The 23,412-nt window shown below is 43.4% G+C and overlaps 1 protein-coding gene across 1 annotated transcript in view; it reads left to right on the forward strand.

Moving 5' to 3' along the window:
• ncanb (neurocan b) overlaps positions 1-23,412 on the forward strand; it is a 133,576-nt gene that overhangs the window by 79,170 nt on the left and 30,994 nt on the right. The window contains exon 10 of the mRNA XM_080770516.1: positions 15,959-16,072. Coding sequence (XP_080626642.1) covers positions 15,959-16,072 — 114 coding nt within the window. The remainder of the gene's footprint in view (positions 1-15,958; positions 16,073-23,412) is intronic.

The following is a 23,412-nucleotide window of genomic DNA, read 5'->3' on the forward strand; positions in this document are numbered from 1 at the left end:
AGACAAATGCTACGTTCATTTAAGTCGCTCTGTATATGGGCCTAAATTGCAATTGCCATATGGAATGTAGAAGATAGAAAAATTATCAGTTTTGTGTGCATGCCATGGCTATAAAGTGTTTATAGTTCAATTCCAGCAGAACACTGTTCTCAGCTACTGTACTACCCTCTCTACTCCTTAATAATACAACTTCCACACTCACTCACTCCACTCTCAACCTCCATTCGCGCATTAGACCCAATGGTCCTCAGGTGAGGATTAGATGCGAGTCCGGAGGAATCAAGCAGGTTGGACTAGCCTGCGGTCCACCTATGCTTTCTATGACATAGGCAGCTCCCGGCAGGATCCGCCGGGAGAATCTAAACGCAGCTGTGCGACATGAGACAAATTAGTTGGAGCGACAGAGAGAGAGAGGAGTGTGTGTGTGTATGTGTGTGTGTGTGTGTGTGTGTGTGTGTGTGTGTGTGTACGTGTGTGCGTCAACTTAACAAAGGTGCAGACGATCAGAAATCAGCAGAGAGTGATCGACGTTTGCGCTACTCTATGCCGAATTGAAGTGGACTCGGACCCAGACTTTTTTTTTCTCTCCCTGGAAATAAAAACGTCTGGGTTTCCGAGGCTAAGGTTGGACTGACAACCACATTCCAATACTCGCGATCCTCCCTATAGGAGCTCACTCTGCATGCATGCCATGTTGTATATTACTAGAAGTTGTATCTCTTTCATATATGAGCTGTTTGATATTCCCTCTCCCACACCATGCACAACAAACAGCATGAATAAGATCAATTAGCCTATTGAATTGCTTCAGTATAGCTTTGATCAATGTTATAAACATCCCTTTGAAGTCTGTGACGATGCACAGCTTTTAGACCCCATCTGCCAGACAGTGGGAGATGGGGTCAGAGGAGACGGTCGATCCAATAACAAAACAGATATAGGCAGGCAGCAAATTCCGGTGAGCAGACGAAGTGTGAGTGCGTGCATGCGTGCGTGCGTGCGTGCGTGCGTGCGTGCGTGCGTGCGTGCGTGCGCGTGCGCGTGCGTGTGTGTGTGCGTGTGTGTGTGTGTGTGTGTGTGTGTGGGGTGTGGTGTGCTTTCAGAGGGACCTAGGGAGCTCCTTAAAAGCTGTGATTAGCTGGCTCCACCTGTCCACCCATGCCTCATTAATTTGCCCTCGGCTGTCGCCACTGGATGTCTCCCATGGCGACGTGATCACCCACCAATCACAGCAACTCCTCCAGGAGTCCCACAACACTGAAGGGAACTGCCCGAACGATGGTGCATGCACGTGCACACACACACACACACACACACACACACACACACACACACACACACACACACACACACACACACACACACACACACAAAACACAGTTGCTACAGAAGAACTTATTAACATATTTAATGCATTCACAAACGGCATGGACATTCTTTCCTCTCGAAATTCCTGAGGACAATGAGAAACAAAGGACATATGTGCACAATGGAATGACAATGAGCTGCATGGCCCTGTGCGTGCGTGCGTGCGTGCGTGCGTGCGTGCGTGCGTGCGTGCGTGCGTGCGTGCGTGCGTGCGTGCGTGCGTGCGTGCACGGTTCTGCAGTTGTCCTAGTGCGTGCACCATATTAAAAATTAGATTAATGAGCTCTTGTGGCCAAGTTCCTAGGATTTAACACACATTTACACACACACACACACACACACACACACACCCACATAGCCCTACACATCAACTCGCATCTACAGTCTGCGAATCAGCACGTATTCAAATACTATAGGTTCACACAAGCACATACAGTACACTGCATGTGTGTGTGCTCATGCACACATGCAAAGCCCCAAACACACATCTTATATACATTGATTATGCACAAATATACAGTGAACATCAGTCATCCATCTCACCCTGGGGATGAGGTGGTACAATAAAGAGTTTCCTTATCTCCACATTGGTTGACCAGGGACGGACAGACTTCTCCATATTGCAAAATGAAAGAGACGAAAAGGATGAGGAAGATAAAGATGTGGGGGGAAAAGATTAAGGAGGAAGAGATAGAGGAACATACTGTAACAGAGAGGAAATGTTTCAGTCCCTTGCCAGATGCAGTAGCCCTATAAGCGTCTTACTGTTCAGACTTTTAGAAGTTACATTAGGATATGTGTTGGCAAGCCCACTATTTGTATACAGAAATAGCTTTTCAATGCGAGGAATGGACTTCAGATATCCAAAAAAGTCTTCTTGTGTAATTTCACTGTTAATGATTAATTGATTTTGACCGTCTGTGTAGAGTTAGAAATAGATCATTTCACTTCACTGTTTCCTCTTAAAGTATGTCAGGAATAGCGACAGGAGGCAGAGAATAGCCTTGTCGTTTACCCCCCTGGGGAACTGCTCTACTTTAAGAGAAGACTTAGACAATTTCTTAAGAGAAGAGTTATACAATTTCTTAACTACAGTAAGTACACTAGCTTAGATGGAAGTAACGAAATAAATGAACAAACCGAGGAAGAACATAGAAAACAATAAAAAAATATTTGAAAGGAATAAATGGAATAAAGAAATTAAGCACGACAGGAAAGACGGAGGGAAGAAGGAGGGAACGTAAAATCAAACCGAAAGGACTGTAACATTTGATCCATTTGAATGAGTTGGTGCAGGGCTTCTGTTGTGTGTTGTAACGATCATATGCTCTGTGTGTGAAACGGATAAAGCTGTTCAGGGACTGGACCTAAATCCACTTGGTCCCAGTGGGACACCGCTGCAAGCACAGAGGGCCCCTCAGAGGACACCTCTAAGACCGCAGGAGCCCAAGGAAATTAGCCTGGAAGGACGGGGGTTAAGGAGAATAAACTATAGCCATTTAGCGATAACCAGAGGAAGGGAGAGGAAGGTGAAGAGACAAAGAAGAAGGGACTTAATGAAAAAGAAGCATGACTTGCCAGTGAAGGAAGGATATGGCACGATTCAGTTGGCAGAGGACAACGAGAAGGGAAAGAAGAAAAAAGGGAATTAGTGTTTAAATTAAAACCTCAGCTACCAGCCCTGTCTCTCTCAGACATATACTACTTTCTAGGTAGCGCATTATTAAGTAATATAACAGACTACAAATTGGGTATTATTATTGCAGTAATTTCAAATACTGGATTTCTTTCAGAAACTCTCTCTCTTTCTCTTGGCAATGCAGTCTTGGCAAAGACAGTAACACGACATTATTACTTTTATTAGAAATGAATAATTAATGTATAATAAATGACATTGTTAAAGTAGTTAGGAAATGCAAGAGAAATGCAACTGAAGGAAAACAACGTCAGTCTCTTTGTTGATACCTCAGTGTGTACTTTGTTATTTCTGTCTCTCTGTGTACCCTAAACCGCCCCCCACCCACCCCCCTGCCTCTTCCACACATAGATAGGAGCAAACATGAAATCACTCTTCTTTCCCCTGGCTTCTGCCCCCTCCCCTCTTCCAGTCCAAATATAAAGCAGAGATGAAGTCAGTGAACAGAGACGACTCACGCACACGCACGCACACGCACGCACACGCACACACAGCAAAAATAAGCTCTCCAAGCTTGCGGCGGCTTGCAATCGTGACACATTGTGAGCTTATAGATCTGCAAATTTTGGCAGACGTTTCGGCCACGCGAAGTAATCGAGCTTTACACACACACACACACACACACACACACACACACACACACACACACACACACACACGCACACACACAGAGACTCATACTGTGAGAGGAGTGAGGCTGTCAGAACGGAGGGCTAGCAGAGACATGAGATGTTGTGACATTTTTCCTCATTACATTTTCCGGGCTGCTGCTGTGTGTGTTGCAGCAGCCTGTCAACAACAGCCCGGGCCTGTCTGTCTGAATGATAAGCACACACACGCACATGCACACACACACACACACACACACACACACACACACAGTCACACACAGTCACACACATTCTCGCACACATACGCATGCTGCTCATATACACGCAGAACTGCACACAAGAATGAATGCTAAACTCCCCATCGTGGAATTATTTCATGCTACACTGTGATCTTCTGGAACTGAGCGTTCAGGCTGGATTTGTTGCCCAACCCGTGAAAAAGCCAGTGAGCCCTGATGGGTTTGGACGTACTGTGTGAGGCTCCCAATACACTGTCTGTGATTCACGCTGACTGTTCACAAACACCTGCCATGTACGGTATCTACACTGCAGTATACTGTACAGTATCTGGTCTTAACCAAATCAATTCGGGAACCCATATTGGATCTTATAACTAAATGAATTGACTTCATTAGAGGGGGTTCACAAGGCACTATAAGACTACATCAGTGCGATCACACACTTTACCATTGCACAGATTTGACTGTGTAGGTTGATCAGTCGAGCAATGACTTCTCTGGAGACAAGCGTATATAGCCCGTGGCTGTAACAGCACGCTTTATACTTGTCTGTTTGTTCTCTGTGTTCCCTGTTGATCACTGGGATGATCTGGGATCCCTTTGAAATCGACTCAAACCCTCACATGTCTGGCAGCCGAGGGCTCTGCACACACACACACACACACACACACACACACACACACACACAGTCCACATACAGTCCACATACAAAACATGCCATAACAACATACATATATGCATTGTAAAATCTGCCGTAAGGGTCCATTGTTACACAGTAAACTCAGGACTTTGTGTACACACACATGTACAGCATATTTAATACTTTATTGTATACACACACATGTACAGCATATTTAATACTCATTTATTGTATACACACACATGTACAGCATATTTAATACTCATTTATTGTATACACACACATGTACAGCATATTTAATACTCATTTATTGTATACACACACATGTACAGCATATTTAATACTCATTTATTGTATACACACACATGTACAGCATATTTAATACTCATTTATTGTATACACACACATGTACAGCATATTTAATACTCATTTATTGTATACACACACATGTACAGCATATTTAATACTCATTTATTGTATACACACACATGTACAGCATATTTAATACTCATTTATTGTATACACACACATGTACAGCATATTTAATACTCATTTATTGTATACACACACATGTACAGCATATTTAATACTCATCAAAGTAAGTAAGGAAGGAAATCAAGTAATCAAAAACATACACTTTATTGTGTTATTGACAAATTTTCATGTAACCCTCTCTGTCTAATACAGACACCGGTGCATGCACACACAAAAAAACACACACTAAATCAAATCAGAGCCACGGACAGTCAACCAGGTGTATTGAGTGAGCAGTGAGCACATAGTTCAGACAAGCAGTGGTTCAATAGAAAGGTATCCATCTTTGTTGGAGGGCAGGGAAATGTCAGCGCTTCTTAGCAACCTAATGGAAGTCAATCATTTGAGGTCTGACACAATGACAAGTAACGTACCTCGCTGAAAAAAACCTTCATGGGGAGAACATTTCCATTCCAAAGGCCCCATTTTATCAGTGTGTCATGTCAATTTGTTTCTATATAGTTTCAGCCATATTTGGGAGGCAATTAGGAGGAAAGGAGACCATCTGTCACCATGCAGTGCCGATTGATAGGAGCCCAGACAGCCACCCACTGTGTGTGTGTGTGTGTGTGTGTGTGTGTGTGTGTGTGTGTGTGTGTGTGTGTGTGTGTGTGTGTGTGTGTGTGTGTGTGTGTGTGTGTGTGTGTGTGTGTGTTCTAGCACATCTTTGCTTGCATGAATGTGCATTGGCTTGCTGATGTATTACCCCAACCGCCATGACATGATAAGTGAAGACTGGTTGTCATTAACTGTGTGTAATTGATCAGGCCCTGCATGTGCTATGATGTGGATGGCTGCAGAGAAGTCTCTGCAGTCTGCACTGCTTGACAAACTGCTGGGCGTCGAAGCACTGTGACGGGGATTCGGTGCAGATCACGTGACACACTCTGTGCCTGTGATCACTTGCCAGCCTGCTGTATATGTGTGGGTGTTTGTGTTTGTGTGCATGAGTTGTTGTGTAAGAGAGAGAGAGAGTGCATGCGTGCACAATCCTACCGTGGTGTGGGTGATGGCTGATTTATGCAGTCACACCTGGCCTGAATCCAAACTAATTGGACCGAGCTGGGTGTGACTGCATGCACCTGTTGTAGTCGATACACACAGGATGAATCAGTCATCCACAAAGTCAAGAGAGAGAGCCTCTGTCACGACAGCAGTTCCATCTGCTCTGCCTTGTAACATCTTGCCAGTCTACAAACAACATCACCGCTTTGCTACCTACGACAATACTCCCCACGGATGACATAAGCAAAATGTTACAGGAACAACATCCATGGCGACTAAGCTTTGAGGTTTTCCCATTCATTCAGGGGTTCTCAACCCCATTCATTCAGGGGTTCTCAACCCCTGAATTGTCGCCAAATTATTTTGAGGGGTCCCCACATTATTTAAAAAAGAAAGAAAAAAGCAACTGAATGGTTGGAAAAGAGAAACGAAGAGTTTACATAGTACACATAGTACATGCATAAACTTTCCTTAATGATTATATCTGGTTTCAGTATTGTCACAGTATGTATTTTCACTATTATTATGGTTATTGTAGCGGTCAATTTGTATTGGGGGTGGGGAGGGGGGGGGGGCGGGGCGGGGGTCACGAGACACGGCCAAAGCATTTCTGGGCATTTCTGCTGATTAAGTCACCATCCTGTCCTCTGTCTGCCTCTGTAACTAATTATTCCCCTTTCTGTGTAGTTGCAGCATTTCTCCTATCTTTCATTCTTGTCATTCTCTTTATGGCTCCTTTGTCCTTTATGTCTGTATACCGTCTTTTTGTCTGTATCCCTGCTCTTCACCTCCTCCCTGACAGGCCCACTTACTTGTTTAATTTAATGGAACACATTACTCTGAAACAGCACACACATTTTCCAAAACAATTATATAGAACTATGAAATATTGTTAGTTGCAGTACAGAATGTCAATGCTGCTGCCAACCTCACACATTCATTAGCATGCTAGGCGAAAGGCCATCGCTGTGCTGACCCTTTCAACAGATGTTGGTAGTGTTTTGATTTTTTTGTATGTATTCAAGCCCCATATTATAATGCATACAAGCAGGATGACATTTCAAAATAAAGCTCCCACCATCCTGTTGTGGGGAATTGTGGGTGTCTTTGAGGGGTGCAAGCCCCTCCTATGTCCAACTTTGAGGGTAGTTTTGTTTTGCTACCACCACCTATGACTAGTTTTGAGTGTTTGATTAAACATAAACATTGAAGACAAAAGTGAGGACGCAAATTGTGATTGGCCGGAAAGAGATGATGTATGATGATGATGTATAGTTACAGTATGTAAGAGTGCCCCTCACTTCACACGGGTGTGATTTTTTAGTCAATGCCAGCAAAAGCCAAGTAAACTATAAAGCTCCCAAACTTGTTTATAAGCAGTTGTGTGAAATCATCATAACACGCTGAATTCTCAATCAATATTCATGGCATGCAGGTTGGTTTGTTACAAATGTCAGACATGTATGTGATGATTGACATACAGATTACAGAATACTTCTGTTACATTAAAAATGTTGGTTTTCATACCAAAGCATCTTATCTTTAGTAGAGTAGGCCTAGCCTGAGCTAACGCTAGACCTTTCTGGCCTAGATGGGAGGGTCGCGGCTCAGATTTGCGCACACCCTGATTGGTTCACCGATCTGTCCGTCAGCCCCGGTCTCTCCTCCCCCCCCCCAGTACAGCACTGTTATTGTGTCGACCAGAAGCAGAAACCACTGGTTGCCATTCTTTATTTTTTTTAACAATATATTTATTGCATTTTTCTTTTGGAGTATACCATTCTAACGGACTGTCAAAGTTATTTCCACAGAGTCGGCACACATTGATTGTTTTCTTAGACGGTGTGGTGGGTTCTTCAGCCATTCTCCTCATTTTCCTCGCATAGCCTCGTTTGAAGTTCCACTGGTAGTGATTTCCTCACTGTGTTATTTTGAGGGGTGCACACCGCTCAGAGCCCTGAGGGGTGCACACCGCTCAGAGCCCTGAGGGGTGCACACCGCTCAGAGCCCTGAGGGGTGCACACCGCTCAGAGCCCTGAGGGGTGCACACCGCTCAGAGCCCTGACGTCATATAATTTGGAGCGACGCCTACGCGGAAGGGTTGACTCCCACTTTTAGGCCAGTGCAGCCTATGCGTAAATCCAGGCTTTCATTTTTCGCGCAGACGAAATGAAAGCCTGGCTATCGAGGCTAGAGTATAGGCCTAACAATAATGGTTATAAAACAGAGAAAAGTTTTAGGCTCAATTTCGGTACTTCTATACAACAACTCAGTAATATTTCTTGCACTGTTATGACAAGTTATGTCTGATCTGGATTATTAATATGATGGTGACATTGATGTACAGCCCCAGAGGCCAATGAGGCGTATGTCTATTTATGTCTATGGGATCAGGGCACATCACCAGACAGAACGCCAGCAGAGACAGATAGCGGGTTCAACAGTGCAAAGTTATAAGGAACGCAAGGCAAGCTGCAGCAGTGCAGCTGGGCTACATGATGTGTCTATACTAGACTTGTGTCAAATGCAGAAGCTTTAATTACAGAAGGGTCTCATCAGTTATATTACGTTAGCATTAGCACACCACAGTAGCACATACCGCAGCGTGCTACAGTGGCGTATGCAGGATTTCATTATTACCTTGGCCTGGGAATATCTGCCTGGGAAGATAGTCCTTTTTTAATTAATGAATATGCATTTTTTCCTTCAATTTCCTAAAAATGTCACGTGTCAGAACTGCATTTAAATGAGCTATTTACTGGACAACACACCAACCAATACAACTGCACAACACACCAACCAATACAACCAACCAACCAACCAACCAACCAAGAGGCTTTAATTTGATTGTGAATAAATTAATTACAACCAATAAGGAACCAATGTGATGTGGTATAAACACTAGTTATTTCAGCTGCTGTTACCTTATCTGTGTTGGAATCATGTTTTGGTTCCATACGATGGACAACACACAGTGAAGGCATGCAGCCTCCTTTTGAGCAGCAGCACGTTGTTTGTTGTGTCTTGCACTGGCTTCACTCACAGATAAATACTTTCCCAGTCCTTGTTGTTGTAACTGCATTCCCTTTTCTTTGCCGTGTTCTTAGTTTCTCCTCCATGTTTCTCCACAATTTTCGCTAACGTTAACTTGTGCTGTGTTTGTTGTGAACTTGTGTTGTTTTGTTTCGGTGGGCGTTAACTACAGTAAACTAGCGTGCCTGTTTGTTTGATTGACACCCAAATGAGCCAATCCTATTCCCTCCCTACACACACACACACACACACACACACACACACACACACACACACACACACACACACACACACAGTGACACGGCCCACCTCCTGGCAATAGCACACTGAGTGCACTGTGCAATGCAAACTAAGGCGAGTGCGCTCCGGTGCGGTATTTCCCGAACGTGCCCACCACAGTGTCTTGACAGTCTCCGCTCCGCTGCTCAGTGCTCACAGCCAGTTGATAAAACACAATACACGCACCCACTATTTTTCGCCTGGGCCGAGTTCAGAAATACCTAGGCCCAGGCCCAGGTAGGACCAGGTGTGCATACGCCCCTGGCGTGCTATAGTGATAGAATTTACCCAGTCAGCAGATACGGACTTTACAGTTACTATATGTGGATGTCTTTTCTCCTCAGTGTGTTGTACCCGTATATTGATTTGAAATTGATTGAAGGTGATTGATTTTTTTTAAACTTTTCTCAGGCTTGGACCTGTTGCAGTCTCAAGTCTACGAAATAGTTTGGCTGTGAGTGAGCATCCCTGGGTATGGATAGTTTAAGTGGCACGCCACATAAAAAGCAGCCATGTCACTTTATTTATACTGTGTCCTCCATACCTTTTATTGCCTTCCACTGAGTAGACTGTCTCACACTCTGTTTCTCTCTCTCCCTTGACGGCGACACCCAGAAGGATTCCTCGCCATGAAACTGTTGATTGCGTTTGAGATCTCATTTATAAAGAGGAGAAAGCTGTTTACTTTTTATTTGGCCTCAACGTTCACAAATGCGCCCCATGCAGCCGCCGATGGAATTGAAGGCATAAATCTCACTGTGGTGTTGCAGGAAAAAGATCCTCCAGAGCCGGACAAAAAAAGGCTGATTTATACTTTGTTGCGCATCAGTGTCGTGAACCGGAAATAGCAGATCTACAAGCTCCATTTGAGGGGTGGGGAGGGTAGTAGGGGTTGATGAAGCTCTGTTCTATATAGTACACAGTGAGAGAAGGGCTCTCAAGATGATAGCCATCCAAGGAGGATCCTCTAATTCTGTCCCTTTTTCTTGTTCTCCCCATCTCTCTCTTTCTCTCTCTCTCTCTCTCTCTCTCTCTCTCTCTCTCTCTCCTTTCTTCTTAGTCCTTAGTCCTCAATTATTCATTCTTTTTTTTCCACACCTGCCATATGGGCCTCCAGATTTTCCATCAACAGACATTGCCTCAGCTCCTCTCTTTCTGCACTCTCTCAAATCTCTCTCTCTCTCTCTCTCTCTCTGGCTTCACATCCATCATACACATGTCCCACCTCCTGAAAAGTTCTACTCTAAAATACTAGAACTCCTGGGGAAAGCGTTCATCACTCAAAAATCACTTTACATTTAGAGGATTAATTATGTTAATCTTCCACCACTTAAACATTAAAAACAAAATGGTTCTATCAATCATTGTGTAACGGTACATTTCACTTTATAAATGCTGCATATCGTTTCTTAACTAGAACTCTTCCTTTGTCCTCATAGAAACATGGATAAGGGACTTATAAAGTAAGTAAAAAATAAAGAAAAAATGTAATGGAGGACGCTAGGAGGGATAAGTACTCTACCCCTGCCCAATTCCAAACAACATCATTTTAATGTTGTCAGTGAAGCAAAACTAACGATTTGGTATTGTTTGTTAATGCTGTCATGAGTTTTTATCAATGTCATAACTTATTACATATCTCTTCCATTAAGTTTGGAATTAATTGCTTTGGCATGAACAGATAACAGCAGCATCACCAGGCAGCCAGCTTGCTGCATCCCACAGTTACCCGTATGGCCCATCATGGTTATCTGCATTCCATGCCAACAGATAAGCATTGCACCCACTGGCTCCATCATGGACACCATGGTGCCCGGGCCTTCTTGTGTTGTCTTGGGTAGCACGCCAGAGAAGGATGGACAGACAAACACACAAATGCTCAACTTCATTAAACATACACGCACGCACGGCACGCACGGCACGCACGCACGGCACGCACGCACGCACACGCACACACACACCCTGCCACCTGCTTCAGTTGGACCACCCTTTCAGTTCGCCAGCTGGGCAGAGCAGTCATGGCGTGGACAGTGAGTGGACAGGCCTGCTGTGTGCTGGCACTCTCGTCACTGTCAGAGGAGCACTGACAGGAAGGTAGATGGTGTTAGACCCTGAGGAACAATGTGCTCAGCCCAGCCATATGGCCTCGCTAGTCTGCTTCGTCATTAGCGTAACAGAGAATGCTTATTTCACCACGTGAACCGTAGCGTCCCTTTTCTAGGCGTGCCATAATAGGCGGATATTCGCAGAAAATAGGCAAACATTCGGCTATTTTCGACAAAGTATAGTTGTTACCTCACTGAAAGTTGAGCCAATGGGAATTAATTGCAATAACGACTAAATCAGGAATAGAAAGCATTAAAAGTTAAAACATATATATAATTAAAAGCATCAACCTGAGGTATCACCAAATGAATAGTTTGCCAACGCATCTTCGTATTGTTTATTCAAACAAATAGACAGAGCATTTTCACGCTCTTTTATTATCCGCTTGAGGTAGTGTCCTAACTACCTCGGAGCGGTGAGCAGCCACCGTGCAGCACTCGGGGACAATGTGTAATGCCGTCACCGTGGTCAAGTGCATTGGCAGGAGTGTGTACAAGGCATGCATGTCTTTTGTTGTGTTAGGAAACCCACCTGTGAGTGGTGCTACTGCTAACCACTGCGCCACCGTGCTGTTGTCATGCTCCCAGCGTGTAAGAAGCTTAACTCTGAACTATAGTGCATTGTATGTCTGCAAAGAACAATACAAGTGTTGGTTATTTTCCTTAGTATTACACAGGTGTCGGGTCCTTTTATAACAGCTAATTGCCAGAGTGTGGCTCTATTAAGTCTGGCCAGATGCTTGTTGGTTTTAGGCGCCACGCCAAGTGTTATTCTTTTTTTGTAACAGCTGTTACAGGTAGCACATTAATCTACTGGCTTGCAGTCTTGACAGATGAAAGAGAAAAAGACTGACTGAAAGAGAGGTGGTGTGTCACTCTGACTCCGCGTCTAATTCAGTTTTTGATAACATCCAGCCCGAGCCTGAGCATCAGCTGTCAAGCAATATCGGCACCCTATAGACTCTGTTTGACCAGAACCTACAGAGCCTTAATTAGCATCATTGGTAACACGGTAACACTTGTTAGGAAGTTTCCAATGTGGCTGCTATGCATAGTCTTTTACACTAAAAGGCGTAGCTTTAATGTAAAATATTAATTACAACATTTTAAATAGAATAGAAATTACTGTAGTATGCCTTCTTATATCATCGATGTCGGTATCTCCATATTTCATTTTTGTAAATGAATGCCCTATCATACAAGAGTATATCACAAAAGTAAAGAAAATAGCAGATGTACAAGTTCACAATGCATTGTAGGAGAAGCTCTCGTCATCCTGCTAAATACCTACAGTAACCGACACTGACTTCGCTGATGACATCGCGCTTATCAGTCAGTCATTAGAATACGCTCAGGCTCTCCTTCAGTCTCTTGAGCAGGCCTCCAACTGTGTTGGTCTTCATCTCCAATAAAAGATCCAAGGGTGATGGAGCCTTCGCGGCGGCTGCCCCCAGGCTCTGGAACACTTTGCCTTTTCACATCAGACCTGCCCAGTCCATCATAACTTTTAAATCTTTGCTTAAAACCCACTTCTTTTCCCTGGATTTTTCCCTGACATTTGAAGTATAGCCCCCTTCACTAGTGCAATAGTCTGCTTTGTTTGCTCCTTTGTATTGTCTGCTTATATTTTATATTTTTGCTTTCATTTCTTCTAAAGGCCTGTTTGTTTTCATGTTTTAAATGCTTGTTTATGTCTGAACCTGTACAGCACTTTGGTTGACCTGGTCATGTAAAATGTGCTATATAAATAAAGTTGAGTTGAGTTATCTCAACACGACGAAAACTATACGTAAATATATGCAAATCCAACAATAGCCACATTATAAAAACAATTAACAACACTCCTCTGATACAGCTTGATGACTACAAGTATTTGGGTTCATATATATCTTCTTCCCAAAAGGACTTTCAAACTAGGAACGGAATGGCCTGGTCAGCCTGCAATGACATGCATAAGATCTGGTCATCCCAGCTTAGTAAGATTTTAAAAGTAAAAATATTTAGGACGACCGTTGAGCCGATTCTACTCTATGGCTCAGAGACATGGACACTTTCAAAGAAATTAGAGAAACGGTTGGATGGCACTTACACCGCCTTCTAATGAGAGCGCAAAATCTGTCTTGGAAGAGCCACCCATCGACTAATCTAATAGAGAGTATGCACAGGCATGATTTTCCCATCAGGACACACCCCCCTCATCTAGACTGAGTGGCAAAACATTGAGCAGCATGGAGTGTTGGAGTTTGGAAGTTTTTGCCACTCAGTGGGTGTTCCCGCATAACTTCCAGGTACGATGATGTTACGCGCATACCCTCTATATACGGCAACCATCCCCGTGTTTCTTCACTAGTCCGATCCAGAAGAACACAGTTTTCCGGCCACTGCGGTTATATCTTTCCTTCTTCTCTGGAGTCCTGCCTCAAAGCAGACCAGAGGTAGAAAACTGTTGTTCCCTGATGTCATCGCTAGGGACACATGCATCAGTAAGCAGGAACTGGGGATGGCAATGAAGGACCGGAAAGTCTGGCGTGGCGTTGTGAAATCCATGATCTCGACCGTGGTCGAAAAATGATAATGATGATGAGACTTTTAATAATAATCAATAAAGGAAAGGTTTTGGACACATGTTGAGGGCTGCCCTAGTCTAGTCTGTAGTGTAGACATATGCCTTTCATGTGGAAGGTTGTGGGTTCGAACTCTGCCTGGGGTCGACGTCAGCAAGGGCATGCGGTCACAACACCAAATGAAATGGGTTCAGATCTGATCCAAGTCTCCTGAGGAGGCGTGTCTGAAGCCTGTCCTGGACGGGGCATCCGGACATAAAAACAAATCCTTTGGACGTCCAAGTTCCACCCAGACAGTATGATGTTGTGGGGTAGTCCTCGAGGATTGTTCCAAATATTCTAGCGTTCCAGAGCTAATACATGAATAAAATTCACACCTGTGTGAACTGAGCGGTGCAACTATACTGTTATTGTTATATAGTAACTGTACTGAACTCCTGTATTACTCGTACTGTACTGTACTGTACTGTACTGTACTGTACTGTACTGTACTGTACTGTACTGTACTGTACTGTACTGTACTGTACTGTACTCATGCTATTACTATACTATACTACTGTGTATTGTATTAGTCTGTGCTGTATTAGTCTGTGCTGTACTACTCTTTTATGTACTCTGTACTGTACCCTTTGCAGTACTACTCTGCACTGTACTGTTCACCCAACAGTGCTACCCCAGGACACATAGTGCTACTGCAGCTGTCCGTGCTGAAACAGACATACACGGGGACGGACAGACCGACATAGCTGGTGGTTGGAGCGGTTAGGCACCGCTCAAAAATAAACTAGTTTGAGAACCACTATACTAAATGATCTTTAGCATCAGTCTCTCTTTTTCCTCAGGCCTTTTCTTGCACCTTGTCTCTCCTGCCATAATTTCTTCCTGTGCACCTGCTTACCACCCCCACCCTCTCTCTCTCTCTCTCTCTCTCTCTCCTGACCCCTCTCTCTCTCTCTCTCTCTCTCTCTCTCTCTCTCTCTCTCTCTCTCTCTCTCTCTCCTGACCCCACGCTCCCTCTCTCTCTCTCTCTCTCTCTCTCTCTCCTGACCCCTCTCTCTCTCTCTCTCTCTCTCTCCTGACTTCTCGGCAGACCGTAGGGACTCACTCAGATGTTGTGAGGGGCTGAGGGCAGAGGATTGTGAGATACCAGCTGCAGTTTTAATGATTTTGCCCTCAGGCCCAGATCAGCCAGAGAAATATACGATTACAGTTTTTCAGCCGTCCCTCTGACGCCTCTGCAAAGTGTGTGTGTGTGTGTGTGTGTGTGTGTGTGTGTGTGTGTGTGTGTGTGTGTGCGTGTGTGCGTGTGCGTGTGCGTGTGCGCGCATGCGTGCCGGGTCACTAATGCCTGATTTTAACTTATTCATCAGCGTCTTGCATTGAAAATAGCCAATCTACGATGGGTTTGGCTTTAGGCACGTTTGAGTACCTGCTGTAGAAAGAGTAGAGAATGGGTTGGTGTGGGTGTGCTTAATTCTTCTCAGTTTGGAACATTTCCAACTTCCTTTTCACTCTCTCCATACAGGTCACTTGGTGTGTCTCTCTCTCTCTCTCTCTCTCTCTTTGTGTCTGAGAGCAGAATAGAAGCCTATCCTCTGGACATATTGTAATTGGTATCATGTGCTTCAGTGCCTACTAAAGCACTTTTGATGACGCCCAATCAATTGTCCTTTAATTATATCTTGCACAGAATCCCTCTGATCATTCAAATAAATGGTATAGCTCTTTGTTGGGGTTGCTAACTGTCTGCCATTGTGTAGCCGTGGCAGGTAGATTTCAAAATAATTTCGCTTCAATTTAAATGATGCAGTTAGCATGTCAATACTGCATGTGTCTGACCTCTCCATGCTCTCTTATTCACCTCCCCCCTCCCTCCCTCTACAGACATTGACGACTGTCAGTCTAACCCATGCCAGAACGGGGGCACCTGCATTGATGAGATCAGCTCCTTTGTGTGTCTGTGTCTGCCCAGCTATGGCGGAGCCACTTGTGAGAAAGGTAAGCGCACAGCTCTTAACCCAGTTATTGAACTGCAAAAAGGCCCAGTGGAGGAGGATGAGGTGTGTATCGAGGGGAGTGGGAGCCAGGGGGGGGGGGGGGGGGGGGGGTAGCCCACTTGAAAATCTCAAAAGCATTCGTGGCCAGATGGTTAAGCTGTGTTTTCTGAGCTATTCTGGGGCAAACCTTTGGCAAAAATAGCAGATCTACAGTACAAGCAGGTATTTTCAGCCAGGGAATTTAGTGTAGATGGAAATACTAGCGTACCTTGTGGAACTCCAGTCAACTACATACAAAGAGTTTAAATGGCAAAACAATGCGAGGAAAGTACATTTCCTCAAACTGATTGGTAGGGTGTTCAAGGCGCTCGAGAATACAATCGGTCGAAGTGTGACCTTTCCGTAATAAAGGAGAGAAAGGGGTCCATCATCTACTTGGCTTGGGATCTGCTGTGCACCTACAGTATATGCTATGTGTGTGTGTGGCACTCCTCAGTTTGAATTACATTTCGCTCACCCCAGAGTTGTGGCCTGGGTGACCAGTCAGAGCCATATTCAAAGTGAGACTTTTTTGCTGTGACGTAGGAATATGTTTTTAACTCCCCCCTTGGAAATAAATTCCAGACTAATATCTAGACTAATATCACGCACTAGTCTGGCCATGCCAGTGCGTGCGAACATTCCACCCTAGCTCCTGTTGTATCGGCGCCACATTCATGGTTGACGGAGCAGTGTATGCTTTAGCCTCTGTCTTTCCACCCCTTTTTTATATATCTTTAACAGCTCAATATTCACTACATACACACATTCAGCTGTGAAAAGTACTCCTCCCAACAGGCAGTGGTTTAGCGTGTCAGAGTGATCTCTGTTCCCCAGGGAGTGGTTGACTGTGAGGAAAACACTGGTCATTAACTTTGCAATCATTTGCTACACTGAAACTCGTATCCACTTAAATGTCAGCCAATTGCACCCCCCTCCACCCCCACCCCTTGTCCAGTGTGCTTGGTCTCATTTGCGGCAGTCCACTGGGTGCATTTGTTCCTTTTACAGTATATATTCTGATATAGGCTACCTCATGTATATGCTGTACTGTATATCATCTGAGCGCCTTGACGCTACAGTAGGTACCCTCGACCTCCCTCTGGCCTGTTACCATGGTGATGTAATCTGAGAGTCAATATACAGTAGCAAGTTTCCATTGCGAAGTATCTCTACACACAAAGAGAGAGAGAGCAAGTTTAATTTTTTTTGCATTGAGTTAACACTTTTTTCATTATTTTTGCATTTGCCTGGTCTGTGCTTCTAGTACTACTGTACCCTGTTGTTGATTCATGCCTGGCATTTTTATTGTTTGTCTTTATGGCTTTATGAATTCATTTGCTCATAAAATTCTGTTGTAAAAGTACTACAGATAAAGGTTATTATTACAGTTTATTTTGGCTGGTCAAGTCAAGTCTAGTCAATTTAATTTATATAGCACATATCATATAAAGCAATCTCAGTGTGCTTCCCTACTAAAAGAGAACACCTAACACATAAATGCATACACACAGAAGAGAGAGAGAGAGAGAGAGAGAGAGAGAGAGAGAGAGAGAGAGAGAGAGAGAGAGAGAGAGACTTTCCAGACCTTAGAAAAGCTGCACCATTGTATGATTAATGTAATATAACATAATTAATCTGTTGCACTTAAATAATAAGACTTAAAGTCACGCTCGCTCATTTCTTGCAATTTGAAAAAGAGATTTAATAGCAATCTGTTGTAATTGCTCCATTACACACAAGTGATATGTGTCACAAAAGAAGTGAATGTAATTACATTTTTGTTATGACGTTATCTCAGCCTAGACTCTCGTTTTGAATTCTTGATGATTTCTGTCTCGTTGCTTTACCAATGGAGATTAACATGCATCAAAAAGGGTTCAGCACAAATTGCCCTGAACCAACTATAATTTGTGCTGGTCAGGTGCGTATAATTAATGTTTTGGGATGGGACCGCCTTCAAGCTCCAGTCTGTGTTTGAAGCAGAAATTTCAGTAAAAGGTGTAGTAAGGTAAGGTGTAGACTACAACTGTAAAAAAGTATTGTTCAACCCTAACTGAAGTTAATGGCTTCACACCACAACTGTACACGAACTGATGAAATGGTGACAGTGGGGAAATTAAATATTTAATTATAGTCATAGCCCTGGTTTAAAACAGAAAAGCTCAATCCAGTGATGCTGAAATTGATTAAGTAGCAGAACACACCTGAGAAGTGAAATTAAATTAATTTGGGATCTGGAAATGTGTTACATTTATGTTTAGTGCAGTAATATGAAGTAAACATTAATTAGAGGCCATATAGCAGACTGCCCAAAGAAAAAAAAATATATATATTTTTTGTTATAATAAAAGAAAAGACATATATAATTTATTTTATTTTATTTTATTTTATTTTATTTTTTGTTCAGACTGGTGCAGATCAGTTTTAAAAATATTATTACATTGTTTTTATTGATTTTTCAACACACACCAACATACATACATACATACATACACAACTAGACTACACATGAGCATACAATACATTAAGAAAAATAAGTAAATAAAAATTGGAAAAAAAGACTGAAATACAGGACCAAAACAGACACAATAAAATAAGGCAAAAATATAATTTAAAAGTAACAAGGTCATGTCATATTGCATTACACTACAATGTTCTCAAACAGATCGTCACTTGGCAACCACACTAATTAAACCTTTAGACAGCAGTCCTACACCTGAACATCCTCAGCCGGGAATTTTTGTTTAAAGTAGTCCAAAAATGGCTGCCAGACCTTATAGAATTTCTGGGCGGAGCCCCTGGTAGAATATTTGAGCTTTTCAAGTTTTAGGTGTGCCATCACATCTCCGACCCAGCGTCGATGCGATGAGGGAGTAGCTGATTTCCAATTGAACAGAATAAGGCGTCGGGCCAATAGGGAGGAGAAGGCTATGGCGTCGGATTGCACGACTGATGCAGTCATTTCACCAGGGACCACCCCAAACACAGCAATGAACGGGTTAGGACTGATCTCTCTGTCACAGATGTATTTATTTATTTTTAAGTAAGATGTGAGCCTCTAGTACCTCACACTTACACTTTGTCACTACACATTTCTTACACGTATTAGATTAAAGATTCAAGAAGTCTCAAGTATACACATACTCAATGTGCAGTGAAACCTTTTGAAAGAAAAAAAAATCCACTTCTGCTTCTAATATATTATTTATGCCCCAAAATCTATAAATCTCACACTATTAAGGCAACCGGCCGGTTCCATGCGCTGTACAAGGTGTCCTTTTTTTGCCCCTCTAAATGTCTGTGTACACCACAATGTCATTGTGGTGCGTTTTGAGGTTGTAGATCTGCTATAGTATTTTCGTCAAAGGTTCACCTATCTTTGCATAATGTTCACCTACTGTATGACTGTACAGGGACCCAGAATAAATGGTGGTTAAAAGATAGTTGACGTTGGCAGTTTGGTCATTGTTCAGGACTCTGATGCCTGAGGCTACAGGATATATGATGTTGGAAGCTGGAGCACGTATAGATTTGCACTTCAGCACAGTATGGTACTAGACTGACACTCTCTTACAGCACAGGGAGGTATAGATATACTAAGCTGAAAATGCTGAAACACAGTGATGGCCACTTCAGGGCAATATGCATGTCATTGCAAAGGGCCATGGCAAAATCCATAATTTCCTGGATGTATTTACCTCCTCTTTTCCTGCTTGTGGTCCATAAACACTGCTAAATAGGTCAGTAAAGTTCGTCTCTGTTGTTCCAAACTTCCAATAAACACTTCCAAAGAGCGTGCTCAGGTGGAGCAGTGGTCTGAGGTTTCAAGTCTACCGTGGCGCATCCGGCTTTGTCGAGCATGTATACAACATGATTTTGTGTGTGTGCACTGGTGCATTTGCGTTTGCACGGGTTTGTGTGCATGCGTGCACACTTGACACTGTCTTGCATTGTATTTTGCAGATATGTTCTCTCTGCACGCCTTCCTGCGTGTGAAGAGTTTCACTCCATCTCCCAACTACAAAAAATATAGTGCGAGAGCAAGCATATGAAATTGATGGCACGAAAGTAAAACTAATTTCAATATGTTTTAAAAGATAGTAGACATTACGCAGACAGTCATCAATTTCCTAGGCTGACACAATTTTACCCAGACAGAATGAGTAATGCACATCAGGTAAAAAATAATGGATATAGCATTTTGGAAATCATTTCTTAATATCATTATACTGCTCAAAGTACCCCTGCCAGACTACAAATCACCTCCCTCTTGACATATTTCAGTAGCCAGTAGCCAGCCTATAGCGGGGAACCGCTAACCTGTGCCAGTAGAGGTCAAGTTTTCAGATTGGATTCATGCACTCATGCTTGAAGAACAGTAGACGCCGTTTAGTTTAACTGCTTTCACTGGTTGTGCAGTAAAACTCTGAGGGTAAATGTATCCTCTTGTTCTCGTAACTCTGAGAATGTACAATATACAATCTAAAATGGAGGAGCCAGGATTAGTTTACTTAGTTTACTGGAGCACTTGCTTTTAAAAATACTTATTATATTACTTAAGTATTCAAAAGAGTAGATGCTTTTGAAAATACTCAAGTATGCAAAATTACAAAGTAAGTACAAAGTGCATTTCCTATTGCATTGCTGTATGAAAATGTTTACATTTTACCTTACATTTTACCCCAAAATATCAAATCTATTTTCCAGAAATGTTACTTACTTACTTACTTACAGTATGTATGCCTATAGCCCAGCTTTGGGCATATAGGCCACAAACAAGTCTTCTCCGGGCATCACAAGTTTTTCCAGCTGTCCCCATGTGTGGCTCATCTCTTGACATCTGCATCCAGGTCATACCACAAGGTGTTCGGCCCCTCTTCCTTTTCCCTAGTGGGTTCCAGAACAGGGGACATCTTGTAATATTAGATGCAATCCAATCCATCACCAGCATCTTTGGAGGATTTCTTCCTCTAGAGGGTGTTGTCCTGTTCTTTGCCTGCACAGAACAAAAAACAAATAAGTAAAAGCTTGTAGATCTGCTATTTTTACCAGCTGCTTGCTTGCAAAGCGGCTGGTCTATGAATAGGTATAAAACTTGCGACCCTGAGACCGACACGTCACCCTAGTCTCACTGCTGAGTGGGTTGCCAAGTCCAACCATACTGACGAGTACTTCTGATTGCTGATTGGCTGCCTTGTCTCCAGCAACAACCTATGGGGATAACATCCCATAGTCTGCACGCCATGAAGAAGAGTCACAACATAACCGACAGATACTAGCCATGTGGAATTTGACGCCAGCAACCAGGCATATGTGGCAAATAAACCACATGCATCAATGTGACCGGCATGCGGGGACCCCCGCGCCGAATTCCGTGGGGACCCCCTTCTCCACGGACCCAATGTCCCTATGTTGTAATGTCCCTATGTTGTGCTGTGGAAATACTTTTTCCCTTCCTAGAAATGTAGTGGAATCAAAGTGAAAGTAGCCAAAGTTATTGTCCACCACTGGCTCTCGGTCACCGTGGGCTCACTCTGTTCCTGGTGCCTGCCTGTGGGGCTGTGGATTCCAGTCTTGCATTCCCAGCTCTTTATCACATTAGTTTTGAATGCATTGCAGTTTACCGCAGCACGCAGCATCTTTTGATGTGCGATTGGTCTCTGGCTCTGCTGTGTTTGTTTGTTTGTCCTTTTCAGTTTTATTTTTTTAACTCAATGACTTGTCCGAGTGTCACGCAAGTTATAGGACCAGAGGGAGAGCAGGTCTGTTTTGTCACAGGGCATCGTCGGGGACAGCTGTGATGCTGTGTTCTGTGCTCTGTGCCCTGGCTGCACTGGCAGTGCACTGCTGTGCTGCAGTCGAAAGCTACGATTCAGCAGAAAGTGCGACACAGCCAAATTAATTTTTGGTTGGCCTGTGGGTCGGCGGAGGGTATTAACTACTAATGAAGATTCATGCATTGTAATATCACATCAAGAGGCGCACACGCCACGTCTTGACAACAGTTTTAACTTCTCCATGTGCACACGTACACGCACGCACACACACAAAGCAAGAAATTATCCCAGAAGTTTTGCAACAACTTGGCTACTGATGAGCAGAATGAAAGGAAAGTAGCTCCTACAGGCCATATGCTATTGTCTTTGTCGTTCGCCTGTAGAAGAAAGAAAGGGAGGGGGGCTTCATTCTCATTCAAGGTGCTTAATTAGTGTGCATTCCTATAGCAACTGTCACTCGCTTTCCCAGCAGGTATGGAGCTTATATGCATGAGAAGAGGGGAGAAGCTGTGAAGAGGTAGAGCAGAGAGAGAGAGAGAGAGAGAGAGAGAGAGAGAGAGAGAGAGAGAGAGAATAAGGATGGGTTTAAAGGAAGAAGGATAGACATATGGGACATGGTAGAGGAGGAGATGGGGCTGGCAGTGCAGGTGCGGCAGATAGTCTATATTCTCCCTGCTATATGCATTAATGAATGGTATAGCTAAGCCTAACACGTTCGGAGGAAGAGGCATTAAACAATAAGGTTGTCTGCTCCTAGAAGAGTGAGGCATTAAACAATAAGGTTGTCTGCTCCTAGAAGAGGCATTAAACAATAAGGTTGTCTGCTCCTAGAAGAGTGAGGCATTAAACAATAAGGTTGTCTGCTCCTAGAAGAGGCATTAAACAATAAGGTTGTCTGCTCCTAGAAGAGTGAGGCATTAAACAATAAGGTTGTCTGCTCCTAGAAGAGTGAGGCATTAAACAATAAGGTTGTCTGCCCCTAGAAGAGTGAGGCATTAAACAATAAGGTTGTCTGCCCCTAGAAGAGTGAGGCATTAAACAATAAGGTTGTCTGCTCCTAGAAGAGTGAGGCATTAAACAATAAGGTTGTCTGCTCCTAGAAGAGTGAGGCATTAAACAATAAGGTTGTCTGCTCCTAGAAGAGTGAGGCATTAAACAATAAGGTTGTCTGCTCCTAGAAGAGTGAGTTTTTTTGATTGATTGAAATCTTTATTAACAGTTTGCAGAATTACAGTACATTTCAAGCACAAACTCAATACAAAGACTGTTAACTGTGAGTGGACGACCCAATTAAGCCTTACACTTGTTTACAACAGGGTCCACATTGTTCAATTCATCAAAAATGAGGCATTAAACAATAAGGTTGTCTGCCCCTAGAAGAGTGAGGTATTAAACAATAAGGTTGTCTGCAGCTAGAAGAGTGAGGTATTAAACAATAAGGTTGTCTGCAGCTAGAAGAGTGAGGCGTTAAACAATAAGGTTGTCTTGCCGCTAGAAGAGTGGTGGAATCTGTCCAACCCCT

The sequence above is a fragment of the Protomyctophum bolini genome, assembly GCF_963924005.1.
Source record: "Protomyctophum bolini genome assembly, chromosome: 8".
In the NCBI taxonomy this organism is placed as follows: Eukaryota; Metazoa; Chordata; class Actinopteri; order Myctophiformes; family Myctophidae; genus Protomyctophum; species Protomyctophum bolini.